This window comes from Callorhinus ursinus, unplaced genomic scaffold (assembly GCF_003265705.2).
Source record: "Callorhinus ursinus isolate GAN/ISIS: 27379988/994484 unplaced genomic scaffold, GSC_fseal_2.0 scaffold126, whole genome shotgun sequence".
NCBI lineage: Eukaryota > Metazoa > Chordata > Mammalia > Carnivora > Otariidae > Callorhinus > Callorhinus ursinus.
This window is the reverse complement of record NW_027397188.1, coordinates 509,914-536,483: the sequence shown is the minus strand read 5'-3', so window position 1 is coordinate 536,483 and position 26,570 is coordinate 509,914. Positions and strand designations below refer to the sequence as shown.

Below are 26,570 nucleotides of genomic sequence, written 5' to 3'. Positions count from 1 at the left end.
CCGCCCTGGGGGCCCGACCAGCTTCCAGGAGTCCATCAGCTTCTGGAGAGCAGCTGTGGAGACACTGGGGCTGTTGGGGCAAAGTGGGCGGCAGAGGCTGGGGACACTGCCCTGGCCAGACTCCGACACAGAGCCTTCGGCAGCCCAGGCCGGCCCTGCTCGTCCCGCTCCGCAGACCTAGGCGGGGTGCACACGTGTGTCTGTACGGTGTGTACCAGAGGGGAGGCGTGTGCTTTTGTGCAGCAGGGCCCAATATGACAGATGCTCTTGTCACCTGCATATCATTTCCCCAGATATGACCTGAGCCTGGGTCAGCCTCCCAAGTGCTTCCTTTTGGAACTCCGAGCCCCCACCCCCCACCTTCTCCCAGCCCGTGCTTCTTGGTGGCACGTGGGCAGGGCGCGTGGTGGCTGGAGACTCTGGTCTGGGTACAGGGCCGGTTTGGGCGTGTTCACTGAGGGGGCCACCGAATGCCCAGGGCTGGGTCTGAGCAGGTGGCTGCAGGGTGTCACAGCCACGTCCAGGCCCGTGCGAGCTACGGTGGCTGGCAAGATCTCTGTGCTCTCAAACCCTGGGGCCCGGGGCTGTGGGCACGGTGGGCCTTTCTCCTTCGAGGTCCGCGGACTCTGTCCCCAGCCTGCTTGGTCTGCTTGGGGCTGGGGGCCCGGGGGACGAGCCGTGAGAAGCTGCTCCTGGAGGAAGGCCCCCACCCTGCTCTGCCCACCCTACCCCTCCAGCCAGCCCAGGCCATGAGAGCAGCTCCGCAGTGCCCGGGCCAGGACAGTAGCGTGGTCTGCACCGTGCAGTGGGCTGTGGGTGCTGTGGGTAGGCCCCCCCACCCCCCACCCCCCGGGGCAAGGGGCAGGGGCCCTGGTGAGCCGGTTTCTGGCTGCACTGGGCAGATGCCTCATGGAACGGGCCAGTGGTGTGGACCTGGGCTGGCAGTCCAGGCTCCGGGGTGGGCTGGGGGAGGGCAGAGGTGTCCTGGCTTTCCTTCCTCAGTCAGCCCCCTCCCCAGGCTACCCCCCCCACCCGTGAGCCCTCTGTGTTCCCTGTGTCTCTGACCCTCAAAGAAGAAACCTTACCAGGTGGGGGCTAGTGCTCTGCCCACTTCACTCATGAGCGAAAGACCTGCCTGAGGTCAGCAGCAGGCCCCTGGGATGTCGAGGGGCCGGGCAGGGGTGCGTGCGGAGGCTTAGCTTGCTCTCCACAGTAAGCCTCAGGCCAAGAAGCCCACCACCCTTGTGGTCCCCCACCCCCCCACCCGCTTCTGAGCCTGCCAGGACCCTGGGCCATAGATCTGACCCTCCCAGGACCGCTGCCAGGGAGACAAAACCACACAGAGCCTTGCCGCGTGCTGGGGGCTCTTGCAGGGATCCACCCCGGCCCCCCGCTGTCCCTGGTGCCCCGTGGTGGGGGCAGAGGAGCGGGCACCAGGACACAGTGGGGGTGGCATTGGTAGGTCGTGAGCCAGGGAGGAGGTGGGGGGGGGTCAGGATGGGGGTGCATGCCAGGGGAGCCGCCAGCTGGGCCTACTTCTCTGCTTAGGGTAGAGATGCGGGGGCCTGACCTGCGTGCGGGTGCCCCCCCAGGCTGTGGCCTCTGGTACCCACACTGCTGCTTGGAGCCCTGCCCGGGGTCCGGCTCACAGAGCTGTGGTCGCCCCAGCAGGTGCCAGAGGGCTGGGGTCAGGGGTGCACTGAGGATCCTGGGCAGGGAGAGGCCTCGGGGGGCTGGCACGGCTCCCGATTGAGAGCCGCTCTGGAGTGGGGGGTGGTAAAGCAGGCCTGCAGGGTGTGGCCAGTGGAGCGGGAGGAGAGGGAGGGGGCTCTGGGCTTGTCACAGCTCACAGGGCCACGACACTGGGGTTATTTACACTGTCACACACTCGTTTCACGATTTTGCTTTTATCGACTCTGGTGTGTGGCAGTCGGCTGTTCGTTGTGTTTATGAAACAGCTGCTTCCTGCAGAGGGCCGCGGCTCTGGACCCCCCGCTTTCCTGCTCGTGGGAAACCGGGGCCACCAGCTGACCTCCAGAGAGACGCGGGCACTTGGCTCCGGCCGCCACGGCTCAGGATGACCCTCTCCCGCTGTCCTTGAGGAAGTCGGGTGGACGCTGGGGAGAATGCCCCCCAACACCTCAGCCGATGTAGGCGCCCCAGGGCCTGGCCGAGGCAGGGTCCTTCAGCGGAGGCCCGGGGGCCGCAGTGACCGCGGGGTCCTTCAGTGGAGGCTGCAGGGGGTTCTGCTCCAGGACGGGGAGCCTCTCTGTGAACGAGAGGAGGCTGAGCCGTCTCTGGGAGTCTCCTCGGTTGTCCAGCCTCTAAGGGTGGTGTGGGGGACACCATGGTCACCCCCTGGTGATGTCCCCCGAGCTTGCCAGCCCCCGTGTAGCAGAAGCCGTCTGCAGGCCCCGGGTATTCCCAGCATGTCACGGGAACACGAGTGTGCCCTGCGGCTCTCCTGGAAGGGCCTGCTTTTCCAAAGCCCGGGGGCAGCCCTCTGCCATGCCGACCCCTCGAAAACATCCCATAAAGAAACACAGGGTGGGACCCACTGCATTTTGGCCTCACCAGGCGACGTCCCCAGTGGAGCAGGCAAGCCGGGGCAGGGCGGGACTCCTGGCCAGAGCTGGATGGCAGCCTCGGTGCCACCGGCAGGGGGACCCGCCTGCAGAGCTGTGTCATCAGTCTAGGCTACCAGGTGTGGTCGAGGGCCCTGGGGCCAAAGGCTGGATTTGGGGTTCTGCTGGCTCTGTGGTCTGAGGCACATGCGTCTTTCCCCTCATCCCAACTGCAGGAGAAGCTGGTTGTTGGGGTCAAAGGGGCAGCACCTCACATTCCAGGCAGGCCTGTCCCTGGGGTGACTCCTCTCCTGCTGGTGGCTGAATGTGGGGCTGTGTCCCTATGACCAGGGCCCCGTTGGGCTCAGGGCCCCGCCCCGCGTCCTTTCCTGGTGGCAGCTGGCTCCAGGCATCCCTGGTTCCCCAGGACAGGCTCTTAGAATAAGCCTCACAGAGGCTCTCCATTCTGCCTGGAATTAGGAGCTCTTTTGCTGCAGACCCCCTTTCTCTGGGGCATCCTGAAAACGAAGAGTTCATAGCCAGCTCAGCTATCCCGCTGCTCATGAACGCGGGCCATCCTGCTTAGCGCCCTCCTGCTGGAGTGAACTCACCAGAAGCTCACAATACCCAGAGGCAGGGCAGGGTGGGGTCTCTGGTCACCCAAGGTTACTCAGCTGGCTAGGGGCGGAGTGTGGATTTGAACGGGCTCTCCTCCTTGGGGGACCATGCCAAGCTCAGAGCCAGCTGACTGCAGAGTCCGAGTCCTCTCCACCATACTGCCCTGCCAGGGTTGGCGAGAAGGTGACAGGACACCACTGCAGGTGGACCAGGCTGGGGTGCTCTCTGAGGAGGGCAGGGCCAAGGAAGCGGGCCTGGGGCTCCCAGGGCTCAGGCATCTTCAGCTAGGATGTCCGTGGGCCAAAGGGTGCCCTGAGCATTTGCCAGGGAGAGCTGAGAAGCCAGCTCCCCTGACCAACCCCGAGGAGCCAAAGGCAGCGGCCTGGGAGGTGGTTCCCAGTGGGCGTCGGGCTGGAGCACCGAACCTCTCGTCTAGCTGCTGGGGCCGTGTCCGGGGCTGGCTCCTCTCTCCCGAACCGGGGTCCCCAGGCTGAGCCCGTCCGGAACTGAAGCTTGAGCCTGGGGTCAAGCCCCACCTCTGTCCCCAGCCCTGCACTGTGCCCCCTGGCTTTGGCTGAGCCCGCCCCCAGCCCTGGCCAGTCCACTCACCACACACACAGCTATGGGCTCCCGTGCCCTGGGAGGATGGTGGGGGGCCTGCCCGTGGCCCCAGCAGGAGTCGAAGGCCTCGGCTCTGTCGCTGAGTGACAATGGGGTTATTATGCTGTCACAGGCCACCCAGAATTCTCTCCCACCCTGCTGAGGGGCAGCTTGTTAGGAAGGCCCCCCAAGCCGTTGCCAGCCCAGGGCCCGGCAGCCCACCATGCCCACCCAGTTTCCACGACTATCCTGAGGGTTTCCATTGTGGGCCAGGGGGCTGGGCTAGGCCGTGACCAGCCGGCAGTGACCAGCCGGCAGTGGCCAGCCCATCCTGAGCAAGGATGGACACCAGGCTGCAGACCGGCGGGCTGCCCCGTGAAAGCACCTTCTGACCCCAGGCAGGTGGTGGCTGGGGGCTCACTGGGCTCTGCCCTCGACCCGGCCCTGTGGCCATGTCGACCTTGCTCATGGGGACGCTGCCTGCCGACCCAGGAGAAATGATCCCGCCCCAACCCAGAGATAACCAGAGGCGCTGCCCCGTCTCACTCTGGCTCCCTGGGGCCCTGGGCAGACCCTGTTTGCGCTGCTGGAGACGTCTGTGCCTGCCCACTGGGCCAGGCGGGGACCTGGGAGGGACAGCCTCCTTCCCTGGGAGGGCATCCGGTCACCATGAGGATGGAGGACTTGGGGGCCAGCGTGCCCCACCTGCATGCCTTCTCTGGAGCCTCAGTCTCCCTGTCTGTCAATTGGGCTGATGGTGGCGACTGCCTGCAAGGCTCGAGGTAGCAATTGGAGAGGGGGTGTGCCTGGGGGCGTTTTCTTGGCCCCCCTGCACCTTTCTCGGTTGTGGGCATCCTGAGACAGGAGAGTGAGGGAGCAGGAGGGGTACTGGGGGGGCGCACACAGTCTGAGATGTTCTGCTCAGCACGGCCAGGTCTCCACACCTGACTCACGGGCTGCTTCTCTGTCCCCAGGGAACCCGGGCTCCCTCCACCTGCGGCTGAGGATGATGCCATGGCTGCCCTGAGGTGGCCCAGGCCCTCCCAACAGCCAGGTGACCTGCAGGGAGCTCCCCACGTGGCCTGGTCCGACCACACCGAGCAGCCAGGCGCCCGGGGGAAGGCCCACAGCCACCTGGTGTGGTCGGAAGGCGAGGAGGCCAAGGATGGGGACAGCTCGGTGTCATCAGGCCGCCTCTCTGGCTCCTCTGGGGGCCACGACTCCTGCACATCTCCCCCCGGGCCCTGGAAGGAGAGGCCCCCCCAGGTGCTGGGGCCCCGGCGGCAGCCCAGGGAGAGCAACCCACGGCTGGAGCAGCTGCGGGACAAGATCCGGGCCCAGGCCCAGTGGCAGGCCAGCTGCGCCTCCCTGGGCACCTCCACACTGTCCAGCGCCTCACGCCTCTACAGAGCCTCCAAGCCAGACCCCCGGAGGAAGGCCGGGAAGCCGATGCACCCCACTCCAGCCCCGTGGGAGGCGCTCAGGCCTGGGGCCTCCGTCAAAGGTGCTGTTTTGGGGGCTGTTGAGTGGCTGCTACATGGGAAGCATGGAAGCCCCTCCCGGAACCTGTCCTCACGATGCCCCCTTTCGCTCCTCTCCAGGCTCAGGCGGCCTGAGCGTGGCTCCGTGTGGAGTGGAAGACAGGGCAATCCCCGGCCAGGGGTGCAAGCTGTCCGGGGTCGCCCGGCGCCAGGCCTCAGGTGAGGGGCTGCACGGCTGGCCATGCTGGCAGCCCTGCCCGGACCCTCCGGCGGCCGTGAGGGCGGCGCGGTTCTGGACCCTGGGCTTCCCTCTCTCTATATGACTGGCGCTAGTATGATCCCGCTCAGGCGAGGACAGTAGAGAGGGCCCCCCCCACCACGAAAGGGCCAGGCACAGACTTGGACCTGGCCTGCCATTCTCCGGAATGGGACCTCCTCTAAATCTCTGCTTCCCCCTCGGGGAAGGAAGGCGGGCAGGCCCTGCAAGGCAGCCCGGGGCTCAAAGGGCAGGGGGTCTCCTGCACAGAGCGGGTGACATCTTTCCTGCATGGACACATACCAGCTGTAGGGGCTGTGGCTGAGCCTTCCGCCGGGCCTGGGAGGTGCTGAGGGCTCCGTCATGGGTAGGCAGACTTCTTGCCGGTGTTCCGGAAGGGGCCAGGGGGCCGAGGGAAGGTTTTGGCTTACTCTTTCACTCAACAGATAGGAGGGGTGAGGTTGGAGAGGCAGACAGGAGCCATGCTTGGGGGCCAGAGGGCGGTAGCATTTAAAGAGTCTGGATTGCACCACTGGCCATGGGCACTGGGAACTGCTTTGGAGGGTTTTAAGCAGGGAGCCCCAGTGGGTTTGGGCTTTGGCAGGCCGGTACTGTTTGCAGGATGGGGAGCTGGGGGAGGATATCTCTCTAGTCTAGAAGGGCAGCCTCATTCCAGCAAGGTTTTGGATGCCCCGCAGTGGGGCAGGGGGACGGGCTCTGGAGCAGAAGTCAGGCTGTGCCTGGGATGCCCGAGGCTGCTGAGGTCTCCGGCGCAGGGGAACAGTATGGGGCCAGGGGACAACAGCGGCAGCAGGCAGGTTAGCTTGGGGCGGAGGTTGGTCAGTATGTGGGAACAGTATGGGGCCAGGGGACAACAGCGGCAGCAGCAGGTTAGGTTGGGGCGGAGGTTGGTCAGTATGTGATCTGCGACCCCCGGGGTGCCAGCCGCAGGTACTTCTCGTGTCCCGCCCCAGCTGGATGTGTGAGCGGAGTCAGATGCAGGCCGGGGCCAAGGGGCCTGCCGGTCCGAGCCCAGGGGGCAGCGTCCAGCTCTGGCCTGGCCGTGGGCTGAAGCCGCTCCCCGCGCCCAGGTGCCCAGGCCGGCTGTGGCTCACAGAGATCACCCTGCCCTTCTCCTCCTCCACCCACGGGGACCCCAACGGCCTCAGCTCCCCAAGCACCCCCACCCCACGGAGGCCACCGGGGCTCCTCAGCCAAGGTCAGGATTTGGCCGCTAGTCGCTCGGGGACTCAGCAGCCTCTAGTGTCATCGGTCACCATTTCTGACCGTCGCGTCTCATCCTCTCCCCGCTAGAACCCCCTGGAGGCAGGCTTGGGGCAGGGCCTAGGTCTTTTTTTTTTTTTTCTTTTTAGATTATAGTAAGGTACACATAAGATTTACCACCTTCACCACGAGTAAATGCACAGCTCAGGGGCGTCCGTGCGCTCACGCCGTTGTGCAGCCGTCCCTCTGTCTGTCCCCAGAACGTGGTCATCTTCCCAGACTGAGCTCTGTTTGCGTCACACACAGACCTGTGCCCTCCCCCGGCCCCTGCCCGCCTCTCCTTGTCTGTGGGTCTGACTCCTCTAGGGCCTCGTGTCAGTGGATTCTACAGAATTAGGGCTCTTTTTGTCGGCTTGGGTGCTGGAGGCCCTTCCTGCCAGCAGGTTCTCGGCAGTGAGGACTGAGGGACCGGCCCGGGCCTGGAGAGTTCCTTTGGGCCAGGCTTTTCCAAGCGCCCCTGGCCCTGCTTACACGGCACTGGCTGGTTGGCTTCTTGGTGCCCCCCAAACGCAGCTGCACCCCGGCCGTGGACAGAGACACTGAGGCTGAACAGCACTGGGCCTCGGGAAGCTAGATCCCTCCTGCCGGCCCACTGTGCTTGCCGAGGGACTCGGACAACCTCCACCCCCTTGGGGTCTCCATGTCCCCTCCTGTCCAGCCAGGCGGACCCCACCATGCAAAGCCCCTGCGGTCCTCACTCTGATCCCACCTCCCCCCGCGGAGCCCCTGTCCAGCCTGGCTGGCCGCTGCTCCCTGACAGCCCACTGAGTCAACACAAGGGCCGCAGGTCAGCCTGAGATGGGCAGGGCAGACCCAGCTGGGAGGCCGTTCCTGTCCTCAGGGGCTCTCGGCCCCAGGTACCCTGGAAGTTGTGAGCAGTCGGGGCCCTGTGAGGGAGGGTGTGGAGGGCCCAGGCCTGCTGCGGGGCGGGCAGTCCAGGATATCCCTCCGGCCCTGCTCTCGGCTGCCCACTCTGGCACAGGCCCAAGGAGCAGGCAGGACAGGGGCTTTGCTCCATAGGAGCCCGGGTCCACAAGCGTGGCTATCCCCGTGAATGTGACTGCTCACCTTCCCTCCCTCTCCTCTCCCTGAAGTTCCGCGGGAGAAAGCCAGAAGGAGGCAAAGCAGTCCTTGCAAAAGGGAGAAGGCCCCCAGATCACCCATCCCCAGAAGAGCCACCAAAGACAAAGGTAAGGTCTGCCCATTTGGGGCCATGACATGTCCTGGGTGTAAACGTCTGTGACTCAGCTCACCAGGTGGGCACACGGCTTTCTGGCGCATGATTTCTGGTGCCGGGGACAGCAGAGGCCTGGGCTGCTGTGGGCCCGGGGACCTGGGATTGGCAGGGGCTTGGGCGGGGGGGGGGGTGGGTCTGCAGGGCACAGGGGAAGGGAACAGCGCTGGCGTCCGCATCTCTGGGAAACGCAGACCCTGGCCGTCACCGTGGCGCTGGGGGTCCCTGCCCATGCAGGGCCCACCCCCATGATGGAGGGAAAGCCCACAAAAGCCCCGAGCCCCCAGACTGTGAAAGTCTCCAAGCACACAGGGCCGCTCACTCACTGTGCCTTCACACACATTTGTAGCCTGCACGCGTGTGTGTGAAGACGCACCGGTGATGGTGGGCGGCTGTGAGGTGTCCGGTGGACAGATGTGTTGGCTGCGCGTCGGCGGCATCCCCGGGGAGCCACCGTGCAGCGGCCTTCAGTGGCCGGGGGGAGACGTCTGCAGGAGGGAGGGCTTTCCCTATCTGCCTGGTTTGTTGGACTCCAGGCAGCAAACCCACAACACCTGCTTCACTGAGCCCCTGGTGGCGGCAAAGGTCTTTGGCCTTGTGTCCACGGTACTCGGAGCCGTCATGCAGGGGCGCATCGGCCGACCGTGTCCCAGGAGAGTCCGAGGAAGACGTGGGGACAGTGGTGGGCTTGAGGTCCCAGAGGAATTTCTACCTGGGGCGTCTCTCCCCTGGGGCCTGGGCGGGTGGCGGGGTGGCGGTGTCCGGCAGAGACCCAGCTGTCCAGCCTGGGTAGGTTTGTGGCCACGCCCTTGCCCTGGATGCAGCAGTCCCCAGGAGGGCCCCGTGTGGCTTGTGGGGAACGAGGCGGCACTGTTCCTCAGGGGGGTCACTGCGGAGTAGCTGCACTCCCCGGACCCCAGTTCGGCCTCCCTCATGGCCCTCCTCCGCCACAGGCGGGCTTGCCCCCATCCTGTAGATAGGGACGCTGAGGCTCACAGAGGCCCCCGCAGGCAAGCCAGCTCCAGGCCTGTGCGGCTCACCCAAGAGAGCCCAGTGGTGCATGCTCCGCCTGTGCCCCGCGCCTTCAGACCCACCACCTCTGCTGGGGGCAGCGCCGGCTCTGGCGGGACCATGACTGTCTCCCCTCTCCCACGCTGGCTTCAGGGCCCCTCGAGGGAGGCGGGCAGCCGCAGGCCGCTGGGGCAGACACATCTATTCAGCAAGGGTAGGAGGCAACAAGAGAGGAGAGAGAGCCTCCACTTGAACCTGACGGTGAGGGATGCTGGGAGCCACGGAGAAGGTTCCAGAAGGCCCACTGAAAAGGCACGAGATATCACAGTTTTCTGGATCATTGTCTCCTCCTACCCCTCAGCTTTTGGGTTTGCTTTATTTCAATGGCTCTCTTGACAAATGACCTGCTTTCCGCCTGACACTGGGTCAGAGGGCTTGCCACGGGCTGCATCCATCATCGTTAACCACCGTGTCACCCTGACGGACTTGACCATTCGTTTCTGTCAGTGACCAAGTCACAGCTGGGCTAAGGAGAGATGAGCTTGGGGTCAGAGGTCAGAGCCACAGGACTTGGGAATTGGATGAATTAGGAATTTGCTGTAGTTAACAAAAAATTAAATCGCAATAGTTATAAAATATTCATCCATCCGGGCCGATGGAAAATGAAGCCCAATATTTAATTTCAGACTATAGCACCTCACTTTGCATTTTTTACCATAGATTAGGTCGGCCCTGGGACTCTGACAGGGCACCTGGGGACTTCATCCATTTCCACAGATTAAAAATCCTCTCGTAAAAAAATTAATTGCCATTAGACTGCTCGGCGGAAGAAAAAATGTGCCCATCAGGACCCATTTACTGACCCGGACCCCTCTGGTGGGCTAATGGGGGATGAGCGACCGGTGTTGGAGGGGCCTGGCCATCGGGCAGCCCCTTCGCCCGGGGTGGGGCGAATCCCTGCGTGGTATCCCTGGGGAGGGAGCCGCGGTGGCAATTTTGTGCAGTTCAGCCGTGTCGGGGGACCGGGGCAGAGGAGACTTGCTGGGGGGCCCAACCCCACTGGTGCCTTTCAAAACCCCAGTGTGTCCAGCTGGGCAGTGCCGGCCTCAGCCCTGGCCTTTGGCTCTGCCCGGAGCCAATCCTGACCCCTCCCGGCCCGAGCCCTGCAGTGAGGGACCACTTTCATGTTTGTGGTCCCGTGGGGTGGCGCTCACAGACGGGGAAACCAAGAAAAGTCACTCCCCCCAAGGCCCATCGCTAGTCATCGGCAGAGCCAGAGTTAGACGGGCTCTTAACCGCCGGTGTCCCAGCAGCCTGGTGTGGGAGGGCGTGGCCTCAGGGGCCCTCGCTGGAGGGGTGTGGCCTGTGGAGGGGTAGCCTTGGGGACAGGCCCTGGAGAACAAGACTGCAAGGTGGTATAGCCTTGGGTCGTGTCCCAGAGGCCTCGGCTTTGGGGAGTGGCCGAGGCCCTTCCTACAGGTGTGGACCTTGAAGGGCGTGGCTTTGTGCAGGCCCCTCCCCTTCCTGGGGCCGCTGCTCCAGGCCTGTGACTATCTCGGGGTCTGGGCGGTGGGGGAGGGTCTCTGACCCTGTTGGCTGCCTGACCCCAGGGGTCGGCTTTCTGCATGGCCTCTGCCCTAAGGCACCCTTGCTTGGCAAAAACAACCCCTTTATGGGAGGCAGGACAGGTCTTGGCCTGGGAGGTCCAGTTTCCTGCCCAGGGCTGGACCTGGGGGAGATGCAGTGTGCGTGTGTGTGAGCTAAAGCTTGGCCAGCGCTTCTGGCCTCCGCCAGCAACCTGGCTTGTAGTGACTCTGGGGCTGGTGTTGGCATTTGGAGAGTGTAATCTGGGAGGATGAAGTAAGAGCTTTGATAAATGATGTTTCTTATGCGACAACATTTGTTAACAAAAGCTCATTGGTGGCTGGGAGGCGGTGGGCGTTTGTGTCTGTGTTCCCTGGGGCCCCCTCGTAGGCGGAGCCTCAGCAGCATAAAAGCGGAGGCTTTCCTTGGCTCAGGGCAGAGGTCGGCGCAGCATTAGCCTCCCACTCGCCGCTCCTCATGACTACAGTCCTTGCTGGTGTGGGCCGGCGTTGACCGAGGACGTGCGGTGCACCTGGGCCCGTGGCCTTGGTTTTACAGGCAAAGCCGTGCGGAGCGGGTTTTATTACCCCATTTACCCAGGGTCAGAGAAGTCAGGTCACCGTCCAGAGTCATCCTGGGACTCGGGCCTGCCTCTTGCTGGCCACTGGCTGAGGCTCACCCCAGCTCCTCTGGGAGCGTGTGAAGCAGTCTCCGTGGGCTGCCCGGGGCCAAAGACCTCCCCATCTGGGCCCACATTCGGAAGGCCCCGGCCGCTCTGCTGTGTGTGCGTTTTCTCTGTTTAAGATTCTGAGTTGGTTGGTGTTTACGCCTGGAGGAAAGGACCCGCCCTGGTGAGGGCCCTGCTTGGGCCCCCTCCTGCCCTCCCCAGACTCCAGAGCAAGGCTCCCTCAAGAGACCAGGCCCCTACCGTGGAATTAGGTAGCTGCTACCCCCGCCTGTGCTCCTCCCTGCTCTGCTGGGGCATCAGGGGGTGGGCGCGGAGGGGAAGGAGGTGGCGTTGGGTGCAGGAGCAACCTCTCCCCAGCGGCCTGTCCAACGCCCTCCAAATCTGCCATCAGACGGGACTTGGAGAAAGCATTATATTTAAAAGCCAAAGAAAGGTTTTCTGCCCCTGAGAGACATGTTTTAGGCTCCTGGGAGGCAGGGCACAGCCACCTAGGCTTTCCCATGGTAGGGAATGCAGGATGGGAGCGGCAGGGGCTCCTCTAGGAGACACAGGTCAACCCCCAGTCGTGCCGTTTTCACCAAGTCTAGAGTGGGTGGCTCTATGCCAGGTCGAGTCACCCATATGTGGCACCTGCACCCAGAGGTGCAGTGTCCAAGTCCATGATGCATGTAAGGGCCAAGGGGCGAACTCCCTGGAGCAGGGCTGAGGGTGCCTGGGGCAGGGAGCTGGCTCTGCTCCTCCTGGGCCCTTACGGCCCCTGACACCTGCGACCACCTGTCTCTGCAGGAGACAGCAAGAGAGTTGGAGCTGCCGAGAGCTCCCCTGTCTGCCCCCGGATGCCCAGTCCAGCCTCTGTCCAAGGTGACCTGCAGCTGTCTGCCAACGCACCCAACCTGGCTCCCTGCGATCAGCCTATGACCATCCAAAACGCTATGGCCATCCTTAGAGACCTCCGCCAGCAAATCCAGGCCGGGCTGGAGCTGGCCCGGCACCGCCACCCCAGGGGAGGGCCAGAGCTGGGGCGGTCAAAGCTGTGGCTGCAGGACCTGGCGGGGAGGAGGCAGTGGGGCCCCTGGAGCACCCCAGACGTGCGGGGCTCCTTCTCCAAGAGTCCTCAAGCAGGGATGGAGGGGAGGCACTCCTCCTTAGAGAGGCCTGGCAGCTTCCCCACTGGGCATCGCTGGAGCACCCTGGCTGGGTGGGAGTCCTATCCCCAGCAGACTGGAGCGGCCCCAGGACGGAACCCCTCCTTCCAGAGGCCCGGGAGCCCCCCTGAGAGGCTGACCTCCTTGCTGCAGCGGCCCTGGAGTGCCTCGGCCGGGCAGGCCTCCAGGCCCCAGCGGACCTGGGCCACTTACGAAGACTGGGAGAGCCCCGCCCGAAGACCCTGGAGCCCTTCTGCCCAGAGGTCCCGGAGTGCCTCCTCCACGCAGGGCACTGGCACCCCATGCAAGGGCAGAGGCTCCCTCCTGCCGCCCTCCGGAGTGGAGCACGGCTGGCTGAGGCCCGCCAGGGGCGCCCCTGGGAAGGAGGACGAGGTGCGGGTGCCGCCACCCTGCCCGAAGCCCCGGGGTGCCCTGGGCCACCCCTACAGCACCGAGGTGCTGCGGGAGTTCATGCGCCAGAAGACGTTGGCGCGGAGGCGGCAGGCCCTGGAGGAGAAGGCCTCGGCCGTGCGGGCGCTCGAGCTGAGGAACCAGAGGCTGCAGGAAGTCTACAGGAAGCAACGGGAGGCCGTCCTCGGCAAAGCCGTCCCTGTGGTCTCCCAGACGACCCCCGGCATTGTGACCTTTTTCCCGCATTGTGCGCCATCCAAGGTAGGTGCTGGGTTCGGGTGAGGACGCGGTGCCGGCCAGCTCAGCCCCTGAGCTCCCGGCAGCCCCAAATGCCTGCCTCCCCGGGGCTGGTGGAGGAGGGAGCCACTGCCTCTGCCCCAGCCCTAGAGAGGGGACCCCCATGGGGTCCAGCCTGAGCCCCTCTAGAGGGCAGGGCTAGTCCTGGGGCTAAGAGACCGGTCTCGGGGTCTTCCGGTCGGGACGAGGATCTCACTGTACTCTCCTCTGCTTTAGGGCCTGGAAGCTCCCGGGAGCCTGGGGTCGCCTGTGCTGGAGTGGAGCAAGGTGACCTCCGGCATGGTGCTGGGGGACCAGGAGGCCCCGGGCAGGTGGGTAGGCAGGCGGGGGCTGCCGCTGCTGGGTGGGGCTCCCTCTGCCCAGAGCGGGTGATCATGGCGGGTGCCGCTTCCCACAGCACATTTACAGTGCACGATGCAGGGGCATCGGGCCATCCCCCCCTCTGCTCACAGAACATTTCAGCACCCCAAAAGCAAACCCCATACCCGTCAGCAGCTCCCCAGCAGCCCGCCTGCGTTCTGCCTCCACAGAGGCATCTGTGGGGACCGTTCCTATGAGCGGAGTCCCACAGGTGTGGCCGTTGGGGTCTGGTTTCTTCCTTGGGGCATGTTCTCCGGGTTCATCCCTGCTGTAGTGCCTGTCAGGCCCTCCTTCCTTCTTCACGGCCAAATAAGACTCCACTGGATGACACTGCACACACTGTGTCCATTGGCTGGCTGGTGGACACTTGGGCCACCTCCCGCCTTGGGCTGCAGTGAATGAATGGTTTGAATACCCGTCTTGTGTTATGGACGTGGGAGTGGATTCACCGGGCGCCTCTATAGGGGAAGGCTGCGTTTCACTTTCGGGGAGCTGTCAGGTGGTTTTCCTCACCGGCTGCGTCGTTTTGCATCCCTCCCCCAGCAACGGAGGAGGGTGCCAGCCTCTCTGTGCTCTGCCAACCCTCCTTTTCTGTTTTGTTCTCTCTTGTTTTTGTTGTTTTCACGATTGTGTTGTTTTTTTTTTTTTTTTGAAGATTGTATTTGTTTATTTGACCGAGAGAGACAGAGAGAGCACAAGCAGGGGGCAGGGGCAGGCAGAGGGAGAAACAGACTCCCCACTGAGCAGGGAGCCCGACGCGGGGCTCGATCCCAGGACCCTGGGACCATGACCCGAGCCGAAGGCAGACGCTTAACGACTGAGCCCCCCAGGCGCCCCTCTCCCTCCACATCTTAAAGACATCGTAGGGGAATACACATAACATGGATTCACCATCCTCACTGCTTTTAAGTGTGCCAGTCCGTGCGTTCACACTGCTGTGCACAGTCCCCTCTGTCCGTCCCCAGCACATGGACACCCTCCCGCACTGGACTCTGTCCTGTTAAACCCCCTTCCCATACCCCCGCCCCCACTCCCGCGCCCCACGTGTGTGGATCCCACTCCGCTCGGGCCTCCTGGGAGTCGATCGTCGGGGATTGGTCCCTCACTCCCAGGTTCATCCACGTTGTAGCTGGTGTCGGGATTCCTTCCTTTTTATGGAAAAGTGGTGTTTTTGTTGTTGTTGAGTTGTAGGTGTTCCTCATACGTCTGGGCAGCGACCCTTATGAGATCCGGCGTTTGCCATCACCCCCCCCCCCCCGGAGGCCACCTTCTCACTCTGTTGACTGTGTCCTTCCATGCACACAACTTGTGCACTTTGAAACACTTTGGTTGAGCTCTTTTTTTCTCTTGTCGCCCTGGCTCTTGGTGTTAAACCCCAGAACTCGGTCTTTCTCAGGCCGTGTGTGGCCCCTGTTGTATAGAGGCCCGTAGCCACCCCTCCGGCCGGAGACAGTCACTGCAAATGGACGCACTCCTTCACAGAAGCTGCGCTAGGCTCACCCCTGCACACACGTGTTTTGTACACGCAGCAGAGGATGCATGTGCCGGACCTGACCCCCTCTGCCTTCTCTCCCTGCAGCTTCTGCTTGTGTTTGAACAGAGCCTTGAATCACACTGAGACTCTAGAGATGGACGGCCCCCAGGACGGCTGGGATGGTGCCCCCATGCTGATATCCGCCCGCTCCTCCCCGGGCCCCCTGAAGCTCCAGGACCTGACCACCCGCCCCCCGCGCCCAGGCATGTGCATCTACCTGGACCCCGAGGAGAGCGAGCGCCTGGTTACACCGGGGCCCCTGCACTTCCGCTACAAGCAGGCTCGGCTACAGGCGCTGGAGACCATGGCCAACGTCCTGAAGCAACGGATTGACATCCTCACGGCCAAGCTGCACAGGTCGGAGGCACCGGACACTCTCGGGGACCTGGTCTCAGACCTGTCACCCTCACGTCGCAGCACTGTGTCCACAGCCCCAGTCTGCTCTGGAGCCCTGGTGCCCAACAGGAGCGGAGGGGCCCCCTGGGACTGGGCAGACATGCCGGCCAGGACACTTGTCCCTCCCACCTGCTTCCTGGACGGCAGGACTCTTCCGTGGAGCCCCGACTGGGAGCGGCGACAGAGCATGAGCCCAAGAGGCCACTACGACAGCAAGCCCCGAGGTAGGGCTGGGGTCCGGGCTGCGAGTGACCACCAGCCCCGCCAGTGGCCAAGGGGACCCCGCTTTCTCCCTGCACCTCGGCTTCTTCTCCCTAAAGGGGACATAATGAGGACAATACCACAACAGGTGTCTGGGCCGCCTGAGGGGACGTCGGTGGCAGTCCTGGCAGAGCCTGGTCATGCGCTCAATCTTCCATCAGCTACAGACCTTGTCAGCACCCTGGCCCTGGCGGGAGGAGGGGTGAGGCCTGGCCCTGAGGCCCTTCCAAAGAGGGGCAAGAAAGTGGACACGGCCCACCAGGCCCCTCCCTCCGTCCCCACCCCCACCCGCCAGGGGTTCCTCCCCTCCTGCCAACTCCTGGGGTCCATCTCTCCAAGGTTTCATTGAGGACGGGCGTTTGGAGCTGGATAACAGGCTGGCAAGAAACACGGCTTCCTTGCAAGCCCTCAGCCCCTTCATCGGAAGGTGAGTCTGCGCCCCCCCCGTGCCCCCCCGCGCCCCCCCACGCCTCGGCCAAGCCACGAGCCAGCGGCAGTGCACAGCTGGTGCGCAGGGGTCCGGGTGCAACCGGGCTGCTGGAGGGTGACACAGCTGCTGACCTGACCGCGAGAAGCCCCCAGACTTGGGTCAGGGCCTGCTGGCTCAGGCGCTGGCCACACGGTGGCTCAGAGACTCCACTCCGGCTGGGCCGTGGGCAGTGGGCTCCTGACCCAAGGTCCCCACTGATGGGGGCACAGTCCCCGAATGCCCCCTTCCGCACGCTCCTCTGCATTGTCTCCCGGCCCCAGGCGGACACTGTCGGCCACACTTGTCTGTGTGATCGGCGGGTCCCCTCCCCCCCAGGTCCTGTGTCCCGCGTCTAAGTGCTCAGGACCACCCACCCACAGACCCTGCACCTTCTCATGGCTCTCGTCCCCAGCAAGGCCTGAGGCCTTCGGGGGCCCTTTCGTGCAGGCCCTGAGTCCAGTTGGTGGAACAGAATAATGGCTGCCAGCAGGGGGCAGCATTGGGCTGGACTGCTGGTTCTCCACCGCCTGTGTCCGGGACCCGGAGGAGTGGTCTGGGAGGGGAGAGGCCCCAGAGGTTGACGGGTTCCCCGGGGCTCCAGGCAGACACCCCACATCTGCGCGTCCCCCTGCTGGACGGCGGGCAGGGCCTCACAGACCCAGCCGCTCACACCGCCGGGCATTCCCACACCCAGGCGCTGCGTCCTCCCAGCGCCCCCGGCTCTGACCAGGCTGTGCAGAGTGCTGTCCTGGACGACCCAGCAGCCTTGCTGTGCGGGGATCAGCACCCAGGGACTTTGCGGGCCCCTCTGCGTCCAAAAAAGCTGCCTGGCCTGTCCCTTCCAAAACAGCAGTTGCTGCTCCCAGGTCACAGCTCTGTGCCCCCTCGTCCAGCTTGTGGCCCTCCCTCCACTGCCCCAATCTGGTGCCCCCCAAGTTCTCCAGACCCAGGGCCTGGCCCGTCCTGCTGCCTCTCAGGCCAGTTTCTGAGTTGGGGTGGGGCCATGCCCCACACTGTCCATTCCCTGCTGGCACCGTGGGGCTCCGTCTGGTTGGGGACCCAGCCTGTCCCCAGCACGGCACGGTGAGGATGCCGGCTCCACCCTCCAAGGGCCCAGCATCTGGGGAAGGAAGGGGAGGGGAGGGCACGCCCCCGCAGGGTGCCTGTCCCCACCCGCAGGCCCTCCTGCACCTCGGGCAGTGCCATCAGCACTCTGTGAGATGTGTTCTCATTCCCATTTTACAGATAGGAACACTGAGGCTCAGAGAAGCACAGTGACATGTCAGGATCACATAGCTCGTGGGAGGTTCTTCCTCCCTGCGCATTCCCTAGTCCGGTACTCTCAGACTATGCCCTGAGAACTCGTTAGACATGCAGAGTCCCCGGCCCACCCCGGCCCCCCTGCACCCGGTGCATGAGGCCAGTCCTTAGGATCTTTTGAGAACCACTGCACTGGGAAGTCTAGGCCTGAGGTCCACAGGGCCTGCGGGCCCCTGCTTGTCCGCGGACAAAGCTGGATGGGCAGCCAGCCACGCTCATCCTTCACGCAAGGGGGCAGCAGTCCTGCTCACATGGCAGAGTCAAGTCGTGTCCACAGAGGCAGAGGCTGAGTGGCCTGCAAAGCCCACGTGTTTGCCGTGTGTCCCTTTATGGGATGTGTTTGCCGACCCTGGCTTATTGAACGATGGCTGTGCGGGCACTCCCTTCAAGGAGAGCCGCCGAGTGCCCCTGCAGCGACCTGGTCTCTCCTGTCCCCTGATGGTCACGCACTCCGGCAGCAGCCCCCGCCCCGTCCCGGGGTCTACCTGGATTCAGCCCCTAGCCCGTCCACTGCCTCACCAGGGCTGCTCCCTCTTTCCAGGACCCTCTTTCCAGCCGTCTCCCCTGCAAGGCCAGGGGCTGCAGGGTGGGGACTGGGCAGTCACATAGCAGGTGCTCCGCAAACACTTGGGGCGACTGGAGGAGGGCCATGCCCGCCCCCCCCCGTCAGTCTCCACGGCCCACGGGTGTGTCCTTAGTCACTCGGGCAGTCCTGAGTCGCTGTGCGCCAGGGGGACAAACGTGACGTGAGGCAGAACTGTGTGCACCGCGGACACAGGCGCCCTGTTCACACAGTCGTTTCCCGGGTGGGGCTCTCCCGGCCTACTGCTGTCTCCAGAAAGGCCCAACCTGACGCCTTCCTCCCAATCCTGCCCGTGACATGTGCTGGCCAGCCTCAGGGCAAGGGGTTAGAGTGGCCTGAGCGGGGACAGGCCTCCGAGTCCAGCCGGCCGGCTGTGACCCCTGCGTCCTCGGGCACCTGGCCGGCTCAGGCTCCATCTGTGGGACGGGGCAGCGTTTTGGGCCATGAGCAGGTGGTGGTGAGGGTTAGGGCTGGTGTGTCCACCCCTCTCCGTTCTGGGCCTGGTGGACAGTGCCCCTTAGCAGATGGTAGAGGGAACGACAGAGATGAAGAATGTGCTCTGTGCCCCTCATTCCCAGAGTGGCTGTTTTCCCCCAAAGGGCCTGGCGTGGGAGCAGACCCAGAGCAGGCCCAGGCTTCCAGGCAAAGGGCATTCTTGTCTCAGCGCAGTGCCCAGCAGTGGTGGTGGAAGCCAAGGCTCAGCTGTCTGAGCTCCTGAGGGCTGCTGGTCCCTGGGGTACCAGTGCGGAGCCCCCTGCTGCCACTCACAGATGACGCCCCCCCAAGCTGGGGGACACTGCTGGTGTCGGCATCCATGGGTGCCACCTGCTCACTGCTGCCCTCCTGGTCCTCTGGTCACAGGCCCATCCCCCTTAGGCCTCTGGTCCTTGGCTTCAGCCTGGGACCTTGTGGGTCTGAGAGCTGCGTGTTCAGGCCGAGGGAAGCTGGCTTACCTCCCCCCACCCCCCGCCAGCCCTGCAGCTGCCTTGTACCGCATGGATGTGCCTGCCCGACTCTGCTCACGTGTGTGTTTGTGTGCCCCTAGCTCACTCGGGGTGCCAGCCATGTTGGACCCCACCTGCGGCTCCCTGCAGCTGGAGGAGATGCCGTCGGCCAGAGGGGCGGCAGGCTTGGTCACACCCTGGACCGCGCAAGGCTGCGGTAAGGGCGAGCCTACGGACAGGCCCTGGGCTGGCTGGTCGGGTGGCCGGGGAGGTCCGCTGGGGACCCCCTCCACTGCCTGATGCTCCCGTGTGGTCCTACGGGTTTAGAGAGATCCTTTTCTATGTGGAGAGTGTCCACGCGTCAGTATTAAAGTTTTTTGGAGGCTTTTGGAACCCAGTTGCTGGCTATGTGCTCTTGCCACGCCTCTGTTGTGACTGATACTTGGTCCAGGGGGGCCGTTGACGGCCCTGCTCCCGGACCTCTTCCTCGAGCACCCGCCGGCCCAGGCTTCTGCCTTTCCTTTTGCTTCTGAAGGGTTTTGTCCTGGGTTTCAGATGAGGAGACTCACCCAGGACCACAGGGCTGGTGCAGAGCGGGCGGTGCAGGGGTGCGTGGGGCGGTGCCCTGCCTGGTGCGCCAAGGGGATGGTGGACTGTGGGGTGCTCCACTCAGGGAGGGGCAGCCGGAGGGGCCTGGCACAGTGGCTGGGGATGTGTGTAGAAGGCGGCCCACTGGGGGCGGGGGGTCTGTGCCATCTTCATCCCACGGCCTGTCTCTCCCACCTCCCCTGCCTCGTGCTCTGGGGGACTCTCCAGCCTGTGGTGGGGGCTGCTGGGGAGCCTCACACCTGGCCCCGCGTCTCGCTGTCTCCCGAGGCACCAGGAGCCTTAGCAGCCAGCCTGCTAATTAATTTATTTGTTCCTCTCTCTGCTCTTCTAACTTGTACCCACTGAGCACCTGCTGTGCCTGGTGCCCGAGATCAGGCCCAGCCCTGGAGGCACCTGCTTTTAGTGGGGGAGGCATCAGAAGATGCTCAAGGCAGGGCACACAGCATGTCAGGTTCCGAGCGATAAGTGACAAGGATACGTGACCAGCTTCCGGGTAGGGGTTTCCACCGTGTTTCCAAGTCCCAGAGAGTGCGGCCCAGAGAGGGGCAGCGGGAGGCCGAGGGGCACCCAGGGATGAGCCGGGATTAGGGCTTGGACGCAGGTGCCAGCACTCTGTCCACCCCTGCTGCTCTTCTGGAAGGCTGGCTGAGCCAGGGGATGGCCGGCCGCTGTGAGGGTCAAGGGTGAGTCCTAGTCACCTGGAGGTGCCTGCCTCCTGGCCAGGATCCTGCAAAGGGGGTCAGGCTCTGGCCTTCCCTCCAGAGTGGGCAGCCCTCTCTTTAGTCCTCTCTAAAGTCCCATTTACCATGCCTGCAGGGCCGAGCAGCCAGAGTGGCTCCTTGCTCTTGGGAGGGACGTCCACGGTGGGGGCCCCGGTACCAGAGGCCCCCCGAGAGGCTCCAGCAGGAACGAGCACTGCTGTCCCTGCAGTGAGGTTGGGGTGAGGACCCCGGAGGCACTGGCTTCAGTGGCTTCAGGGAACAGTGGAGATGGCGCCCCCATCCATCACCTCCACACCTGGGGTCCTGGCTCCCAGGAACCTGGGCACAGATTTATGTTCCCGAAAGCTGGGAAGAACACAGGTGGCCCTCACCTCTCGACTGTCAAGTGGGGTGACGTGAAGCGCGGAGTTGAGGCAGAAGGCACGCGTCCCTGAGGATAGCCACTGCGGGGCTCTCAACTTTTAGTGCTGCTGTTAGCAGTGCCCTCTCCCTCCGGCCCTCCTGGGATGCCCGGCACACTTGCGCTCCCTGCGCGGTGTCTGCCCACGTGGGGCGGTCAACATCTGCGGGGGGCAGGCGGCCCTACCTGGAGCCCACGGGGAGGGGTGTGAGAGCGGAGCTAGGGCAGAGAAGGGGAGCCTCTCCACATCCCAAGGGGAAAACCATCAGGCACTGGTTGGAAGGACAAAACACCTGCATTGTGGACTCCCACAACCAGGGGTGAGCTTCCCCACGGACTCATTCCGGGGAGCGGCGGTCAGTGGGTCCCCTGGGCTCCAGGGCAAGGACAGGCCCTCCTGCAGAGCTGCCCCTCCCCGCAGGCCCCTCTCAGCTGGGCGAGGGGCTGGGCCGAGTTAGAGGGGGCACCATGCCACCTGCTGTGGGGCCTCGGGGTCCCTAGGCCTCCCACCCACACTGGCCATGCCTTCCAGAGAAAGGAGACAGGGCAGAGCTGTCCCAGTCCCCTGCCCCGTGCCACATCCACGAACGGCCCTCCGGGAGCCTCGGAGTCTGGTCTGGGAGGAGCTGTTGGCCAGGGGCCCTGGTAGCTTCCACAGGCTGAACCTGAGCCTTCTGGAGAAACCTGCCCCTCTCCCTGGCTCGGCCTCCAGGCTGCCTCTCCAGGAGGTGGGAAGCAGGATGGACGACGGGGTGGAGGCTCACCCCAGCTTCTTGGTCCCTCCCGCGTCCCTCCTTACACTGTCTGTGGGACAGGGCCTATGTCTGTGCCGAAATCCTCTGGCAGGATCTCTTTACCCTGAGGCTGCAGGCAGCCCCCAGGACTCATTTGAAATCTGAGCTGCCCCCGCCTGCAGTGGCTGAGAGCAGGATCTCAGGTAGCCAGAGACCGAGCAACGAGCACACCCAGTGTGCGTGTGCCGGGCTTGCATCCGACACCTCCTCCAGGAAGCCTCCCAGATAACACGGGCTGGGCCGGGTCCTGCCGCTCACCCGGTCATAGCTTGCTCTGCGGGCCGTGAGCACCTGAGTGAGGGTCTGGCTCTCCCTGCAGTTCCAGCCGCGGCCTGCCACGTGTGTGTGCCTGGGAAATGTTTGCCAAGAGTGTGAGTGCGCCAGCCACGCGACCCAGGGGAAGCCGGGCCGTTCTGCTCTGGAGGGGAAGCACTCCTGAGCGTCCTGAGTGCGGGGGCCAGCGCTGTGTGCCCACGTGGGCCTCACTGGTCTCAGCGACTTGGGGGGGGTCCCACCCTCACGCCCCTGCTTATGGAGGAGCCTGGCGTTCAAAGAGGCACCATCACCTCGAGCCAGTCGGTGGCAGAACAGGGGTTTGGACCCAGTTTCTCCTGCTGGGGGCAGTGTTGTCCAGTAGACAAACGTCTAGACCAACATCACCCAATAGTACTTATTTTCGAGACCACGTTGTCTGGTGGAACCTTCTGGAAGGAGGGGAATGTTCTAGATTCTGGGCTATCCAGTGTGGTAGTCATCAGCCACATGGCTGTCTAGCCAGGGAATGGGGCCGGCAGGACCGAAGGGGGGCGTGTTAGGGTTAGTTCCTTTTCATTTAACGTCAGTGGTACGTGTGGTGGCCGGCGGTCGGGCCAGACGGGGAGACTTTAGCTCCGGGGAGGGGGGCGCTCCCACCCAGGGCGCGGTGTCCTGTCAGCTCCTTCCGGCTTCAGGCCCTGATTCCCCGAGCTCAGCCTCATAACTGAGAACACGCTTGTCGTGACATGCCCGCCTCGGGGACAGCTCGGAGCTCAGGGCCATGGAGCCCGTGTCTCCATGGTGACCGTCTGGGGTACTGACATGTGGGGCCAGAGATAACAAGGAACACCCCTCCCCCAGCCTTCGAGCCTCCCGGGTGCCCGCAGGACGGTCCGCGGGCGCTCGGGCTGGCGGGGCCGGGGGGTTCCTGGGCATTTTCTCTGGCTCCAGCTTCTTTCCGTGGCCACAAAACAAAAGCAGAGGAGGATGTTTCCTTCTCGAGGGAACTTCAGCTCAGAAGAGACACTTCAAGCCGTTCTCCCCAGTGGGTCTCCATTCCCCGTGGAGGCCAGCAGGACGGAAGGGCTGCCCCACGCTCAGCACACGTCAGGTGGCCGGAGCCCCTGCTTCTCCCCCGGCCTTCGTGCTTCAGAGTTTTCTCAGTGCCATGGAAATGCCCGGGGGCTGGTTTCGCTGAGGTCCACAGCCGCTCCCACTGGGGCCATGGAAGGCTGGGCCGCTCTGCTCTGGATGAGGAGCACTGTCCGGGGGACGGCATTCTCCCTGCACACTGACCAGCCACGACGGTCATCCAAGAGCCACCAGGAGGGCACCAGCCCCGGGAGGGAGCCCACACACCCTCCTCTGCCCACCCCCACCAGGACCAGGCCCAGAAGATGGGAGGCGGGCCAAGGAGGGTGCAGCCGGCCACCCCTCCGACCATGGGGCCGCCCCTAGAGGCAGCCACAGAGGGGCCCAGAGCACCAATGGTGTGCAGAGCCCGAGCTGGCCCCTCCACTGCCCTGGGGGACTCCCTGACCCGGGTGGGGAGGCTGAGGTTTCTCTGCTCATTCTCTGGAGCAACCCCAGAAATCCCAGGGACGCCTGGGGACCCTCCCAGCTGTGACCCTGAGTCCGCAGCAGCAGCTGCCGTCTGTCCGTCCCACACGTGCTTGGGCTTCTCACCGCCGGGGGTGGGGGGCGCGTGGGCACCTCGTTTCCCGGCCGAGGCTCTGAAGGGCTAGTGATTTGTTCCAGGTCACCCAGGGAGGTCTGTCTGCTTGGCTCCCGCTGTCTCTGCAGACTCGGGCATCGCTCCCAGGGGAGTGTGGCCGAGGGTCAGGCGGCAGAACCCTGAGCTGAGGTGGAGCAGTCCCAGCAGCCGGCTGCCTCCCCCTGCCGTAGGCTGCACCCATCCGCCCTCCCTGGATGCTGTGCTGGGAGTTGGGCGCCTGCCCTCCTGCAGGACGAGGGCTGAGGCTGCTCAGCTGCCCCTTCTCCGTGGCTCCCACAGGTCAGCGCTCCGGGCACCTTGCCAACGTCCCCCGGAAGTCCCCAAGCTTTCTCAAGTCCCTGCAGGTGTGTCCTGCCCCCATCTATCGGGCTGATGACAGCTGTGTCCCCGGTAGGCCTGCCTGGCTGGGGTGAGCGGGGAGCAGCCCTTGCCCCCCGGAGGCTGAGCGGAGAGGCCTGAGTGGGGGGCTTTTGGGTCATCCCTCCGAGAAGTGGGGCACCACCTGCCCTCTGGGGATTAGGGCTTTTGGGGAGCCATGGGGCAGCCAGGTGGGGCCCCCCCAGGAATCCTGAGGCTTGGGCCCTCCCTGCAGCTGGACCAGGAGAAGCAGGAGCAGGTGCTGACCCTTCTGCGGCAGCGGGCAGAGCTGGAGGTCTGGGAGACGCAGAAGGCCCTGGACCAGCTGCTCTTCAAGCATCAACTGGAGGTCAGCCGGCCCAGCCCGAAGGCCCGAGGGCTCTTCCCAGGCATGCCCCACTCCTGGCCAAGGGGCAGTGCCACCCCGCCTGCCCACCCGAGCCTGGGGCCCTCCCGGGTGGCTCTCTGGCTGCATGGGGGCCACTTGCCTTTGTGGAAGGTCAAGTTGGGGAGGTTGCAGAGGACACAGTGCCACCTGAAACGTGGGCCCTGCCGGAGGCCGGAAGAAGACAGCATGGCTGTCTGAGCTCAGGCCAGCTCAGTGGACTACACACAGATGCTCAGTTTAAAGCAGAAGCAGGACGTTTTGGCCCACTACTAACCTGGGGGCACCTGGCTGAGGGGACAGATGACCGCCTGAGCCTGTGTCCTGGGTGTGTTGGCATCTGAGTCTGGGGCCCTCTGTTGGAGCTCATGAGCTGATGTGTGCAGGGCACTCAACAGCCCTGGCAGGTCTGCCAGGAGGGGCAGGGGCCCCACATCTCCAAACCACCTCTGCCCAGCCCCCTGTACTCGCTGTTCTGTGGGGTACAGATGGCACCTAGACCGGCGGCCGGCATCTGGGATCTGGTTGGATGTGATCAACCTTCTCTGTGTCTTTGGTTGGGGGACTGTTGGGATGTACTCACAGTACCTTTGGGGAGCCATTCCCAGGACGGTACCCCAGCCTGGGGGAGCATGTGCACACACAGGTACATGCATGCGCCTGTGTGTGCAAGCACCATGCACACCCGCCCCGGGTTCCAGCTCTCTCCTTCCCCTCCTTGTTCCCAGCATCACACCTGCTCGGTGCTTGCGGCTGCTGCAGCTGGGGTGCAGGGCTGTGATTCCCGCCATCTGATCCCCCAACTCTGGGGTGCTCCAGCCCTGGCCTTGCTCTGTGTCTGCTTGGCACCTGCTGCCCTCCCCCACGCTGCCACGTCCAACCCGGTCTAGGGGGCAGGGGGGCCTGTGAGCCCCATGTGGAGGATGGACAAAGGAGGCCTCTGAGGTTGGGGCCTCCACAACACAGCCCATCTTCCTATTCTTGCAGCATCTGATGGAGAAACACTCCACCCAGGCCAGGCCAGAACCGGCTTCGGCTTCAGCTTCGGAGCGGCCACCGGTGTGTGGAGGCCTGGAGCCGACAACCTCTCCGGACACCGTGACCACCAGACCCAGGTGGGGCCGCAGGGGGCCGGCCACGGCCTCCCAACATAGCCACGGGCAGGCCGGCCGTCTCGGACAGGCGCGGGCAGCTGGTGCTGCTGGGGCTGTGTCTCCAGCGCTCTCCCCCCGCAGATCACACTCAGCCCTGGGCAGAGACGCGGCCACACCCTCCCAAGGTCCCCAGGAAGGACAGCAGAGTCAGGAGGACAAGTCAGCTTCTGCAGGTGAGAGTCCTCAAAACCACGCACACGGCAGGCATTCGACCCCGCGCCTGGGGCAAGTGGCGGGGCCCGGCTTTCAGCCACATGCCTCCCCTCCTCCCGCGGACAGGCTTTCCCGGTGCTTCTCCTTCCCTTTCCTGGGCTTTGCGCTCTTGCTGTCGACATCTACCTTAGACGGTTCAGACACTGCACGAGTCTCCTTTACTGTTGGAAACACTCTGTCCCCTCTGAAGGTGTCTGCACGCCCCCATTTCCCATGCTCAATCTCGTTGGTGTAGACCCGATTCTGTCTCTGGCTTCAGTGTCCTTCTGCCTGAAGGACCCCTCCGTTAGAATTTCTGGTGGTGCCGGTGACACATTCTCTGAGCTTTTGTAAAGCCTAAGGACGAACCCATTTCATCTTTGTTTTTGAAATACCCTTTGCTGAAAACAGAACCCCAGGTGGATGTTTTTCCTTCTGGTTGATGCGCTGCCCGGTCTTCTGGCTCGCCCTGTTTACGAGAAACCTGGGGTCAGCCTCACTCTTCTCCCAGGCAGGAGGCGCTTTTTATCTCTGGCTGCTTTTCCCACTTTCTCTTCGTTACTGCTTTGGAGCTATTGGATATGACAGGTTTTGGTGTAGCTTCTCTTTCCGTCTCTTGTGCTTGGGGTGATGTTGTGAACCTTGCACCTGCGGGTATATCGTATTCGTCGTGGTGGGGAATGTCCGGCCACCGTGTCTCCTGTGTCCTCACCTCACCTCCACTCACCTGGATGTTTTGCCACCTTCGGTTCTTTCTGTGTGTTTGTTTGTTTCTTTTTTTCTTCCGTGTTTCCTTTTGGAGAGTTCCTACTGCCGTGCCTTCAAGTTCATTACTCCTTTCCTCTGCGGTGTCGGATCTGTCACTAATCCCACTCAGCATCTTTTTCTTTTCAAGCATTTGGGTTTTCATCTCAAAACGTTCCATTT

The 26,570-nt window shown here is 63.9% G+C and overlaps 1 protein-coding gene and 1 long non-coding RNA gene across 5 annotated transcripts in view; one reads left to right on the top strand and one right to left on the bottom strand.

Annotated features, from left to right (window-relative positions):
• Positions 1–26,570, top strand: part of CCDC187 (coiled-coil domain containing 187) — a 41,595-nt gene that overhangs the window by 1,379 nt on the left and 13,646 nt on the right. For 2 of the 4 annotated variants that reach the window (XM_073890109.1, XM_073890108.1), the window contains exons 2-14: positions 4,757–5,286; positions 5,384–5,482; positions 7,898–7,993; positions 11,437–11,571; positions 12,107–13,137; positions 13,390–13,484; positions 15,113–15,687; positions 16,064–16,151; positions 19,142–19,257; positions 23,835–23,899; positions 24,148–24,261; positions 25,285–25,412; positions 25,533–25,624. In XM_073890109.1, coding sequence (XP_073746210.1) covers positions 4,757–5,286; positions 5,384–5,482; positions 7,898–7,993; positions 11,437–11,571; positions 12,107–13,137; positions 13,390–13,484; positions 15,113–15,687; positions 16,064–16,151; positions 19,142–19,257; positions 23,835–23,899; positions 24,148–24,261; positions 25,285–25,412; positions 25,533–25,624 — 3,164 coding nt within the window. Of the gene's footprint in view, positions 1–3,267; positions 3,386–4,756; positions 5,287–5,383; positions 5,483–7,897; positions 7,994–11,436; positions 11,572–12,106; positions 13,138–13,389; positions 13,485–15,112; positions 15,688–16,063; positions 16,152–19,141; positions 19,258–23,834; positions 23,900–24,147; positions 24,262–25,284; positions 25,413–25,532; positions 25,625–26,570 lie in introns of those variants that run through there. The other 2 variants (XM_025860121.2, XM_073890110.1) reach the window with 2 other exon arrangements.
• Positions 1,892–3,878, bottom strand: LOC112814570 (uncharacterized). Its single transcript, XR_003205804.2, has 3 exons — positions 3,792–3,878; positions 2,575–3,082; positions 1,892–2,269 (listed from the first exon to the last, which is right to left on the bottom strand). It is a non-coding gene; the product is annotated as an uncharacterized lncRNA (long non-coding RNA).